Raw genomic sequence first — 13627 nt, 5'->3', positions numbered from 1 at the left:
TTGGACCTAATACCATCCAAAATTAAATGATGTATTATTGGGCAATACTAGATTACTAGATTTTATTTTTATTTTTTTTTACCTGAAAAAGCAAGACTTTTGGCTAGTTAACTTTTTTAATATGCTTTAAAATGTCATAAATAAATGCCATAAATTCCATAATATTTTTGCATTATATATATATATATATATATATATATATATTTTTTTTTTTTTTTTTTTTTTTTTTTAATTTGGCCAATGCAATATTGCACTTACAACTGTATATGAATGTGAGAGTGTGTGGGAAATCACTCTATGCCTTTTCTTCATCTAAAGCTCATGATAAATATCTGAGTGTATAGGGTGATGAGAGACTCCAGGGCTTCAGGAGAGACTGGATCGCTGGATTTAGAAGGATTTATGCAGGATTATGGGGAAATGCTTATTATAAGAAGAGTTCTTAGTTCCTTTCACCTGTTTAAACTTTTTCAAAGCGAGAAAAGCATTTGAGAGATAGCGGAAGCCCTTTTAATTTGTTTTCTCAAGTTGATAGTCTGTCTTTCTTTGTCATAATAGCAGATTATACCCATCAAACGATCTTCACAGTAGGTCTTTTTATAACATCTGATGAAGAGCTGCGATAAATCTCTCCGATCTTCAGTGTAACCCTCTGTTGTGGCGTATTTTCTCTTCTCACCCTACTTTTTTAGTGTAAGGCGTGTTGTGAAACATGAAGGCAGATGGGAGTCGATCTGTGACGTTGATTCAGTTCTCATTAGTGTCTCGTCCACCCAAAAGTGTGGCTAGTCTCATTAGTACATTAGCACACTTCCTGGATTAGCTTTAAACTAAAACTTTCTAGTGCTTTCAAGCAAACTTCAAAGAAACGCAGAAACTGGGCTCATTTCTCTCATTTAAAAAATAATATGGTTCAGATTTAAACTGTTTTTGCATTTCGCAGACTGTTAATGAGGACAAACTGCGCTGGAGTAAGTGCTGCATTGCTATATTTGAGGATTTGTACATTTCCAAGGCTTTTTTTACTACTTAAAATGTCACTTCGCTGAATATATTACTCAACTTTTACCTGCACAGACTGAGTCCATTTTAGTGTAATTGTGGTCAGTCGTTTTTGTGAAGAGACTTTTATTTCACAGCATTTCAGTCTTTGACCTAAAGCAAAATGGTTTAAATGTGACAGCTGCTGAAGATGGAAAACCTGGACTCAAGTCGAGTACATAAACAATTTTTTAAACAACTATAAATCACCGAGTTCCATCAGTCAGTTTCAAAAACCAAAAGCAAAAAAAAGAGGGGAAAAAAAAGAAAAGAAAGAATGAATGAATTAAATGTTTTTACATTCACTTATTCCCTTCAACCATTTATCTTATACATTCACTACATGTTTAAAAATGTGGATTTTTTAACCTTTTTAGAAAGAAGATTCTTCTGCTCATCAAGGCTGCATTTATTTAATTAAAAATACAGTAAAAACAGTAAAAATGTGAAACATTATTACAATTCAAAATAACTGTTTTCTATGTGAATGTATTGTAAAATGTAATTTATTCCTGTGACGTAAATCTGAATTTTCAGCATCATTACTCCAGTCTTCAGTGTCACATGATCCTTCAGAAATCATTCTAATATGCTGATTTGCTGCTGAAGAAACATTTCTGATTATTATCCTTGTTGAAAATGCTTCAGATTTTTGTGGAAACTTTGATGCTTTTATTTTTCTGGGTTCTTTGATAAAACGTTCAGTGTAGAAATCCTTAGTAACATTATTAATGTCTTTACTCTCACTTTTGATCAATTTAATGTATCCTTGTTAATTAAAAGTATTAATTCCTTTTAAAAAAAAAACATAGTGCCTCAAAACTTATTTAAAGTTAGTGTCAGACCTGGTCCACATTAAGCATTGTTGTCCAGGTTTGTCTGGCCCTCACAGCGATCATTTTTCACAAACTAACCATTCCTGTAATATGATGATATTTATATTTCCTCCTTAGGATGGTGTCAGTCAGTATGAATTGATCTGATGTGTGTCAGGGCTGCGCTGTGAGGCTGTGGTGTGTTTCTGCATCTGTGAGTGACCGTCTGCAGGCGTAACTTCTGTCTGTGAGCCCGTCTCTCTCAATTCACTCCTTCACCGGAGAGACAGACATGGAGAAGGACCACAGGAGGCTAAGTGCCCTGTTTGGAGATTCAGTGGAGCATATGACCTTTAAAAGCAGTTCGGCAAGCAGCTCGCCACTCTTTTGGCAGCTCTTGTGTATGTGTGTGTGTGTGTGCGCATTCGTGTGTGCATGTGTGTGTGGATTTTCTTGGCTGTACTTAAGGGACAAAACTGTCCCTTGACGTCAGCTAAATAACAAAAGACTTTCCTTTGGGGGCGTCCTCAAAGGTAAACAGACTTTTAAATACAGTCAGCAGAAAGAAAAAACACAAATGAGATCTATTTAATATGTGTCCTAGAAAACACTGAAATCAAATGAAGATTTTTAAGCCTCCTTGTTCTCAGATTCTGAAAAATGGATGCTCACATTTCCTAAAATACCAAATGTACAGTGTGCAATCAAAATTCAGAGATTAAACTTTTCTTATTCAAACGATGTAAAAAAAACAATCCTCAGTATTTATGAGATAGTATGAGATATTCATGCTGTTCTGTTTGAGTTATATTTCATCCGAAAATGAAAAGACAAAATGAGTAATAACAATGCTATAGAAAACTGAGCCCTGGACCACAAAACCAGTCATAAGGGTCAATTTTTTGAAATTGAGATTTATACATCATCTGAAAGCTGAATAAATAAGCTTTCCATTGTTTTGTTAGGATAGGACAATATTTGGCCGACTATTTGAAAATCTGGAATCTAAGGGTGCAAAAAAATCTAAATATTGAGAAAATCACCTTTAAATTGTCCAAATGAAGTTCTTAGCAATGCATATTACTAATCAGAAATAAAGTTTTGATGTATTTACAGTAGAACATTAACAAAATATCTTCATGGAACATGATTTTTTACTTAATATCCGAATGATTTTTGGCCTAAAGGAAAAATCAACTATTTTGACCCATAAAATATATTGTTGGTTATTGCTACAAATATACCTTTGCTACTTAAGACTGGTTTTGTGGTCCAGGGTCACATATTAGGACCTTATTAGGACCAATATAATTATTTTAAATTGTGAATTTTTATTATGATTATTCACACTACTGTTATCTGTTGTCTGTAATGTGGAGAAAACTTTTTAATTAAAAAAACCAAGGAGGAACGAATCATCATAAATTATCATCAGATGATAATTTACATATCATGTACATGCTCCTCTGTTCAAAATATAAAATTAACAATAAATGGCTTTTCTGAAAAATGTATCAAAATTCTTATTATAGAACAGATAGTTCCGGTCCTTGATTCTGATTGGTTGAGCCACGTTCAAAGCTATTGTAAATGACTCTACAAACATACATCTTTGTTTACATCTGTGTGTTGCTTGGCAACCACTTTGTTACAACGACAACAGTTTCTGAGGAACTGCATTGTTTGGCGGAAAAATAATGTTTGTATTTAAAATCATTACACTTTATTTGCTCTGTTTTATTTTGTGAAACCTTACTGTTTTATAAAAGCAATAAGCCCGGTGAAGCTGTGGTTTATAGTGAATTTAAAACAGCTAAGGAGGTTTTAGGCGCTCTGCTTCGTGGCTTCTTGGGGCGTATTGCTTTAATTTAATGCTAAATAAATAAAATCTTAACTTAAAGCTAAAACAAGATTATTTTTCTGACCTCACTGGCAAATTTGTTTCTTGTTTTAAGCAAATTATAATAATAATAATAATAATAATTTTGATTTTGCAAGAATTTATTTTGGTCATTTTGGATGTCCAGTAAATGTATGTTGATTTAAGAGTTTTTACATATTTGTACTGGAAAACAAGACAAAAATACCATGTAGTGTAGCTCTATACTCTTACTGTATGTCAGCAGTTTTCTCATTAGTGTCTGTTTTTGTTTTTCATACACTGTTTAAAAAAAGTTTAACTGTTTTAACAGTTTTTTAATATAATTTAACTGGCTGTACAAGTCATTCCAACTTACATTATATTAAACTGACTTGAAAAATTGAGTTGCATACAGCTTAAATAAATGAAATTCAAATTGCTCAAATTATTTTGATGATTTAAAGTAATGGAAAAACATGTTATGATGTATGGGGAAGTGTAGAAGAAACATCTTTGTGTAACACTCCTCTTTCCTCCTCTCTCTCTCTGTCTCTCTGTCTCTATGTCTCTCTCCCTCAGTGAGTGTCATAACGCCACAGACCGTATAAAGGTCCGTGTGTGGGATGAAGATGATGATATAAAGTCCAGAGTGAAGCAACACTTTAAGAAGGAATCTGATGATTTCCTGGGTCAGACCATCATCGAGGTGCGGATGCTGAGCGGGGAGATGGACGTCTGGTATAATCTCGGTATGCTATGGGCCTTATCTTTCTAACATCTCACCAAAATTGAAAGGAATTTAAAGGAAAAAAGAAGTACTCATTATCATGTCATTTCAAACCCTTCCAAACAAAATGAGATATCCATGCTGTTCTGTCCAGGTCATATTTAAAAAAAATATATAAACAAACTATAAATAAAAAATGCATATAGTATTTTAAAATCTGTAAATTATATTTTATAAAAGTTCAGTTATTGACATTGCACACTTTTTCACACTCTTTCAGCATTACTGCAGTGTGGAGAAAACATAATAATATGCAAAGAACATGCATATATACGTCACAATATATACATAATTATTGTTATTTGTGTTAAATATTTTAATTAAAAAAATGTAGACAGGTTGATATTCAGTACTTGTTTAATCAACAGTATTGGTGGTACATTGCTGGAAAATATTTTAGCTTGTTTGCCTAAAAAATGAGAGAAATTCTTTTCAAATTAATTTTTTAGAATCTTTCTTTGTATTTTATTTTATTTATTTTTTATTTTATGTGAAGAACTATGAATTGCCATTATATACAAAATGTGCTGCATAAATAATCTTGCCTTGTCATTATATTTTGTATTATCATTTGTATTTTATAATATATGATATTATGTTTATATTTTACATTAATGAGAATTCAAGCAAGAAAGATATTGTGTTGATTGAATTATTTTTTTCCGCAAATATAAACAATGAGACCGTTTTTCACATTAAATGAATAGGAATTTAAACAGGAATGTGCAAAGCAAAGATGCAAAGATGTCTTATAATAGGTTTCAGTGTAATATAGTCTTTTGATTTTGGGGTGAAATTGTGACTCTCTTTGCACAAAGAAGCACCATAAAAGAAGTTCATCCTGTGCTGTATTTCAAGTCTTCTAGCTTTACGTCAGGTGAATTATCTCTTTAATACTGTTTAAAGAAAGTAAGAAGTTCCTCCTTGGTTTTGTTCTGGTGCAGATGGCCTCACTGTTCCACAGAGAATCATTTCAGCTTTTGTTCATGCTTTACGCATTGGATTGTGGGATTGTTTTGCTTGGCTTGGAGAAGAAGCGTGCGGTTTTAGAGCCGTGACTCAGGCCAAACCGAAGCTGATATCTGCTCTCTCCTTCTCCATCTGTCCACGTCACAGAGATGTGAAAAAGATCTGCTGTGGCCACAGACCAGACATCAATTACAGCAATTAAGACGTGTTATCTGCAAAGAGCCATTTTTATCATGTTTTAGTTTAATAGCAGCTGCCGAATGCCTCATGAGATTGAGAGTCAACATGAAATTGGATTGTTTACTTTCTTAAATCACATTTCTGAACCGTGATTCATCATCATGCATGTTATTCCAAAGGAAAAAAATCTCACATTATAGACCTATAACAGCTAAACTTAAACTAATGGTGTAAATTTAGCTTCCAGCTTTCTAGGATTTTAAAGCACACGGCTGAAATTAGACATTTTGACATTGCCCGGCTTAAATTTGCTGTCTGATCCTGGGTCAGATTTGTAATGGAACATGGCTGTAAGATGATGAGATTCGCTGCAGGTCACTGTTCTGGGATCAGCTGCATTACACGTGTTATTGATGGGGTCAGAGAGAAGAAATGTCCTGATGCTCTGGAGCTCCTCAGTATCTTTCCATTTCTTGTGTTTTCTATCTTCTGTTCACATGCTTATGCTCATTCTCCCTGCAGAGAAGCGGACGGATAAGTCGATGGTTTCAGGGGCCATCAGGCTGAAGATCAGCGTGGAGATGAAGGGAGAAGAGAAGGTGGCTCCTCCTCACGGGCAGTACACATGTTTACACGAGGTGCGGCCTAAATGCACATAAGTTTGTCTTGTTTTAAATATATAAATGGCATGAAGCCTTACTAAATACAGTATTGTTAGATTTTTGCTTATAACAGCAATTGCCATTAGGTAAAAAAAAAAAAGCAAAATAAATATTTATATAATATATACATTTATTTTATTTTAAGAATGTTTCTAATTTTTTTTACTGTTAAATTATACCAAATTTAATCAAATTTAAAAATGGAATATCAAAAGCAAAAATAATTCAGAGTTCAGATATTTTGTAGTTAAAGAAATTTAATAAATGCGTCATTTTTATATATAATACATATTATAATATAAATGTTATTAATTTAAAAAAAAGTGATCTTTAGAATTGGTCATATAATTACATACATCATAGTATTGCATTATTGTTATGTAGTGCTATTATATTATATTATATTATATTATATGAATGCCTCAAAATGCCTCAGTTTTATATTTAATAAAAGTGTTTTTTAGATTAAGTCATGCCATCATATATATTATATTATTGCATGAATTATATTATATTATATTCATTTTATTAATTTAATAAAAGTGATCTTTAGAATTGGTCATGTCATTACATATACATCATATTATTTCATTATTGTTATGTAGTGCTGTTATATTATATTATATTATATTATATTATATTATATTATATTATATTATATTATATTATATTATATTAATGTCTCAAAATGCCTCAGTTTTATATTTAATAAAAGTGATTTTTAGATTTAGTCATGCCATCATATATATTATAACACTGCACGAAGTGTTATGAATTATATTATCTTATATTATATTAATGCCTCCGTTTTATATTTAATAAAAGTGATTTTTAGACTGAGTCATGCCATAATATATATTAAATTATTGCATTAATTGTTATGAATTATTATATCATATATCATATCATGTAATATCATATCATATTATATTATATTATGTAGGTCTCACTGAAAGAAGAGATAGTAACATCTCAATGTGACCTCCTGGTTAAATAAAGGAATATTATATTATATATTTAATATTTATTTAAGAACCTGTCACTGCATATATATTAATATTACCAGATCTTGGTGCCACATTAGCATCAGTAGTTCATTTCTGTGAAAGTCAATATGGCCACCATATCAGAAAGTTAAGGAACTGCCAAAACTCAACACATATTTGCGTTGCTTTATGAATTGCGTTTCAGAATCCATTGACGTGTGAAATCGATCATGTGTAGCTGCAAGGGTTTGCGTTGATGTGTTTGTGTTAGTCCGGCTCACGTCTCGCTGGTTCTGAACCACTGTCGGCTGCACGGTGTTGTGGCATTTTTGTCGGTGTGATGACAGTAGGTTGGCACCCCAAAATGTTGACCTTTCCAAGCTGGCTGTGCCACTGATGTTCCTCGACATTTATTCCATATCAATGCTGTTGCAGTTCATGCACTGAAATGCCCTGCACGCTTCCTGGCCACTAAACAGCTTCTGTTGATTTCTGTGCAGAATCTCTTCCACTACCTGACGGAGGTCAAGAACAACGGAGTCGTGAAGATCCCGGAGGTCAAAGGCGACGACGCCTGGAAGGTTTACTTCGATGACGTGTCACAGGAGATCGTGGATGAGTTCGCCATGCGTTTCGGTGTGGAGTCCATCTACCAGGCCATGACGTGAGTGAAGATCTCTTTCAGTTTCATGTTTCATGTGCTTTTTAATGGAGATTATAAGTCAGTCGTTGAAAAGAAAGCAGTTGATGGCTCCTGCCGTTGTTAAAAGATGACGCCTGGCGTTTTTCACGACTGATGCTGATTGTGCTTCAACGGGAATTTATGAACGCTTGTTTTTGTGTACGAGTCTGTCGATGACTTATGGTCATACATGCACATGATGGCTTTATAAATCATACTGCTTACCAGAAATGCTCAGACGTCCAATGAAAACCTCTCAGCCTCAGCACACACTCTGTCTTTCTTTCTCTCCGTTGGCCGTTTGGAGCTGTACTGTAATTAATTTGGGCCCCTGATGGGGAGCCGCTCTGCTCTGAGGGCCCTTACCCTCGTAATTGCATCTGGAGTTTATGTCCCCTCTCTCTGTCTCACGCTCACTTTCTCTTGCTCTCATTCTCATTTCTGTCTGGGTTTAGTGTGCTATTGCATTACAGTATAAGAGACGAGAAAATCACTTATGAATCGCTGCAGCGTTTGTCATAATTGTGTGCAGATACACTGGTTGCACTGAGGCATTTATTAGATTATACAGTAAAAAATGCTATAAAAAAGTGAAATATTACAATTTAAATTAGATGTTTTCTATATAAATATATTGTAAAATGTAATTTATTGGTGTGATCAAAGCTGAATTTTCAGCATCGTTACTCCAGTCTTCGGTGTCACATGATACTTCAGAAATCATTCTAATATTTATTTGCTGCTAAAGAAACATTTCTGATTATTATCAATGTTGAAAACAGTTTTGCTGCTTCATATCTTTGTGGAATAAAATAAATAAAATTAAATTAAAATTTTAAAAATTTAATTTAATTTAATAATTTAATGTATTTTATTTTTTAATTTTAAATTTAATTTAATTTTGGTTATTTGAAATATATTGAAAACAGTTTATTTTTTTTACAGGTCATGTGACAACCTCACAAAAAGGTCAGATTTGAGCAGAAAATAAAAACTGGTCTCTCTGGCTGTTGAAAGTAGCCTTAAGTATATCATCTTTGGCTAAACTGTTGTAGTTATTCACCTCATGTTTCAGCAGAGCCTCTAAACGCTGACTGCTCAGGTTTAGATGATTGTAAGGCATAAAGAAGCTCTAACTTGACATTGTAATTTCATATTGCATACAAACAATATCACTTTACCCTGCTTTGCACATTTTAAACAGAAGCCAGAATTTACTTTCTCACCCCTCCTGCCATTGATGGGTGAACTGAAATAAATTACTGGCCATAAAAATGCTTTATTTTTTCATTAAACATTATATTTTTAGTGGCCATAACCATGAGGTCAGTTAGATGGCATTATTTAGCTGTTGTTCACTTCTTAAGGTCATTGCATCATATGCAAGATGAGTCTGTCTTTGCCCTTTCTGTGAAAATGCACATGATTTTCTTCCTTATGCATCCTTATGCATCTGAGTCTTTCTAGTTATTCCAAAGAGATGTTAGAGTTGATCTCCAACTCTTAAAACATCTGCTGATTTGTTTTTCTGTTATAAGATAATGGATATTGATTATTTCAGTAAATGATAGTCTTCCAGCAAAGAGTGTTCAGTACTGACCCGCTGAATTAGGGGAACTGACCTTGATGATTAGATGTAGACTTATTTATACACTCTATACGGAAATCATGCAGTACTGGATCTATACAGGTCCAGTGTTCTGGTGTGATTATGTAAACTAGGTGTTTAATGAACCTGCTAAAGTTAATGCATGTGTATCTGTTGCATATGCATGTGGTCACATCTTTAAATCTGATGGACGATGTGTGAAAATCCTCACTATGTGTGAAGCTCCTTACATAATTTCCATTGGATGCTCACGTTTGTACCGATGACCTTTCCTCGGCCCTGTAATCATAAACAAAGTCATGTGACCCGTCCCTGATGTTATTAGAGATGCAGCCCATATTTTCTACCATTCAGCATTTTTTATTGCTGAAGCAGGGATAATGATTTCAGGGTGAAATCTTCGGTCATCAGCAGCATGTTGGTTCGTAGGTTTACAGAAAATGAAACACAAATGAGCTCTAGCCTGTTGAGGGCTTCCAGGAAGAAGATGAAGATTGGTAACACTTTAGTATAGAACAATTCTCACTATTAACTAGTTATTTATTAGCATGCCTATTATTAACATATTGGCTGTTTATTAGTACTTATAAAGCACATATACTGCAAGACCATATTCTACATCCTTTGTTTTATTTTATTTTATTTTATTTTATTTTATTTTATTTTATTTTATTTTATTTTATTTTTTTCCACAAATATATGAAGCAGCACATCTTTTTTGATAATAATCAATAAAAAAAAAATAAATAAATAAATAAACATTTTATTTTTTATTTTAAGAATATAAAGTTTTATTTGTAACACAGGTATTATTTATTACAACAAAATTTCATTAATGTATTTATTTTATTTTAAAATAAATATATAAAGTTATATTTATTATATACAGTTATCATTTGTTACAATAAAATTATGTTCTGAATTTGTACCTTGAACTACACACCGTCATTGGGAATGTGAATCATAAGGATCTGAATGATTCTGGTTCAGATTCTGATTTACACTTTGCGATTTGAGTTTTTTTAGTACTTTTGAGATGAATAATTAGTCAAAAATGTAAGGTTCAATGAAAAGTGAAGAATTAATTCACTAAGTCAATAGACTGATTCAAACAAATAACTGTGCTTCAAACGAGAGATTTGTGAGTCTTTTCATTTGATTCTTTAAAAAGAACCTGCATATGAGAGTCCTTTATTTGCTAACCGGACTAAAAGATATTTGTTGTTGATGCAACCAGTTTTTTTTTTTTTTTTTTTTTTTTTAAGTTTTGCATCATTTTGTCTTTTTCATTCATTCATTTCATTCAATTAAGTCTGTAAACTCAAGTTTTATAAAAACAATCCACCATTTTCCATCATAATGAAAACCCAAATCCTGAGAATTTCTCTGTGATCTCGGGAGTAACTCTTTACCAGATGATATCACAGATATTGACGTTACGTGGGAATTTAAGACCTGTTTTAGATGGAAGTGCGCAGAGGTTAAAGAGGACAGCAGATAGAGAGAGAAGACGAGTCAATACTTGCTGGCAAGTTTTATTTCTCTGATTTACAGCGGAGCTCTGCGGATCACTGGAGCAGAAACACAAGGATTTTAAAAATGAGGAAAGAGCGAATGGTTATAGGCTGAAAGGAAAGCAAGCTGTTACCAGGCAACAGCAAGTCAACACCCTCCATCAGATATCATTTATTCTGATTTAGCCGTCAGCATCTTTCAATCATCTCTGAAACGGGAGGAGGGAATATGGAGAGAAGCATGGATAACTCTTCACCTTTTCTTGGAGGCACAATAATTCTTCATTCCCCTGTGTGTCATGATGGGCCGTTCGGGCTCAGAGGTCACGCTATCAGAACTAATGAGGTCCAAATCAATGTCTGCAGGTACTAATGTACGGTCACATGTCATTATGGCCTACAGCTTCTGCTCACAGATTTACTAGGAGGTTAAATCAGATTAAAAATTCAAGGAAAGTGAGTGAGGAGGCTGCCAGACTCCAGAAATGACAAAGTCAGTGGGTGTGGTTTCAATCTGTGGGTTGGTTTAAGTGGGTGTGGCTTTAAAATGTGGGTTAGTTTTAAGTGCGCCAACTGGCAGTTGCTTTAAGTGGGCGTGGCTTAAATACAGGCGGAATTAGTTTATGTGGGTGTGGCTTCAATGTGTGGGTTGGCTTACATGGGTGTGGTTTAAATCAGTAAGTTGGTTTAAGTAGGTGTGGCTTCAGACTGTGATTTGGTTTAAGTGGGTGTGTTTTCAAACTGGGTTGATTTTTATGTGGCTGTGACTTCAGTTGGTTTAAGTAGGTGTGGCTTCAGCCATAGGTTTAAGTGGGTGTGGCTTCAGTCAGTGGGTGTGACATTAAGGTGTGAGTTGTTTTAAGTGGTTGTGGCTTGAATCAGTGGGTTGTTTTTAAGTGGGTGTGACTTCAGTCAGTGGGCTAAGTGGGTGTGGCTTTAATGATTTTTAAGTGGGTTTGGTTTCAGCCAGAGGGTTGGCCTAAGTGGGTGTGGCTTTAATGTGTGGGTTGATTTTTAAGTGGGTGTGGCTTCAATCATTGGGTTCATTTGAGTTGGTGTGACTTCAGTCAGTGGGTTAAGTGGGAGTGGCTTTAATGATTTTTAAGTGGGTGTGGTTTCAGACAGTGTGTTGGTTTAAGTGGGTGTGGCTTTAATGTGTGGGTTGGTTTTAAGTGAATGTGGCTTCAAACAGTGAGTTGATTTAAGTGGGTGTGTTTTTAAACTGTGCTGATTTTTAAGTGGCTGTGATTTCAATTGGTTGAAGTAGGTGTGGCTTCAACCATAGGTTTAAGTGGGTGTGGCTTCAAGGTGTGGGTTGTTTTAATTGGGAGTGACTTCAATCAGTGTGTTCATTTAAGTGGGTGTGACTTCAGTCAGTGGGTTAAGTGGGTGTGGTTTCATCAAGTGGGTTTGGCTTCAGTCAGTGGGTTGGTTTAAATAAGTGAGGATTCATTTTAATTTTAGTTTAAAGTCTTTTTATATAGTAGGGTTTCTGTAGTATTTCTGTACAGCATTATTTTATTTTTATTTCAGTTTTATTCATTTTAGTATTTAAATTGATATATTTCAGCTAGTTGCCAAGACAACATTTAAAGTTAAGTTCATCTTCTGTTATTTATATTTTATTTCAGCTTTATTTCAATTACCAGAACTATTTATATACTGGTGTCTGCTCAAAATCTGTTTATGCAGGTATGTAAATATGAACTTACACATGCAGATTTCTGCATTCTGTTTCTTTTAGTATATATCTTGAACAAATGGCTGTTTTGTGGTATGTGTGCTGCTTAACATCTAGTTGAATCATTTGTCATTCAAGTTGTTTGACAGTAATTCATTCCAGAATTTGTGTTTGTTTGCTGCTTTATTTAGCCGACGTAAATTATTTACGTTCATAACTGATTATATACCAAGAGGAGAAAGAGAAAAATGTGTTTATATAGACCATTTGTTTATGTGTAATGTTCAACAAAGCAAATAGTGTTATAATATATGTAAGTGGGTGTGTGTGTGCAGTACACTAGTGAGATGATGTATTTCACTGTGTGTGAGTGTGTGTGTGTGTGTGTGTGTGTGTGTGTGTAAGCCCTGCAGGCCTGCTGCTATTTTTAGTGAATGTGTCTCTTCTTTCTTCTCCTATCTCTTTTTCTCTGTTATATCTTTCTTTAATGAATCTCCTCTAACAGTAGCTGACATTACTGGGCAATTTCCTGCACTGCCCCGCGGCGCGACACACGACAGATCTCTTAATTTTGATAATATACATTAAGATGGATCATGCATGGATGTGCATATCCCAAATAAGTTTTTCTGTGTGTGACACGTTCATAGTTTTTCCATGTGATAAAGATATTACAGTGCCTTAATAAAATGTTCAAAGATGTTAATTTTCAATTTGTGCTTTGTAGAAAGTCATGTTCCTTATCAGTATTTCCAGTAATAGTATTTCTTGGCAGTGCAGAAGTCAACTGTGAGGCATTTAGGAAATGTATTCAGTTTCTATTCGCTTTTTATTGTTTTA

At 33.9% G+C, this 13627-nt stretch overlaps 1 protein-coding gene across 3 annotated transcripts in view; it reads left to right on the top strand.

Annotated features, from left to right (window-relative positions):
- The window catches only part of LOC127180653 (protein unc-13 homolog C), a 167491-nt gene that overhangs the window by 43694 nt on the left and 110170 nt on the right, over nucleotides 1–13627 (top strand). For all 3 annotated transcript variants that reach the window (XM_051134831.1, XM_051134832.1, XM_051134830.1), the window contains exons 10-12: nucleotides 4297–4466; nucleotides 6176–6291; nucleotides 7802–7965. In XM_051134831.1, the coding sequence (XP_050990788.1) occupies nucleotides 4297–4466; nucleotides 6176–6291; nucleotides 7802–7965 (450 nt within the window). The remainder of the gene's footprint in view (nucleotides 1–4296; nucleotides 4467–6175; nucleotides 6292–7801; nucleotides 7966–13627) is intronic.

This window comes from Labeo rohita, chromosome 18 (genome assembly GCF_022985175.1).
Source record: "Labeo rohita strain BAU-BD-2019 chromosome 18, IGBB_LRoh.1.0, whole genome shotgun sequence".
Lineage (NCBI taxonomy): Eukaryota > Metazoa > Chordata > Actinopteri > Cypriniformes > Cyprinidae > Labeo > Labeo rohita.
This window is presented reverse-complemented; position numbering and strand designations above follow the sequence as displayed.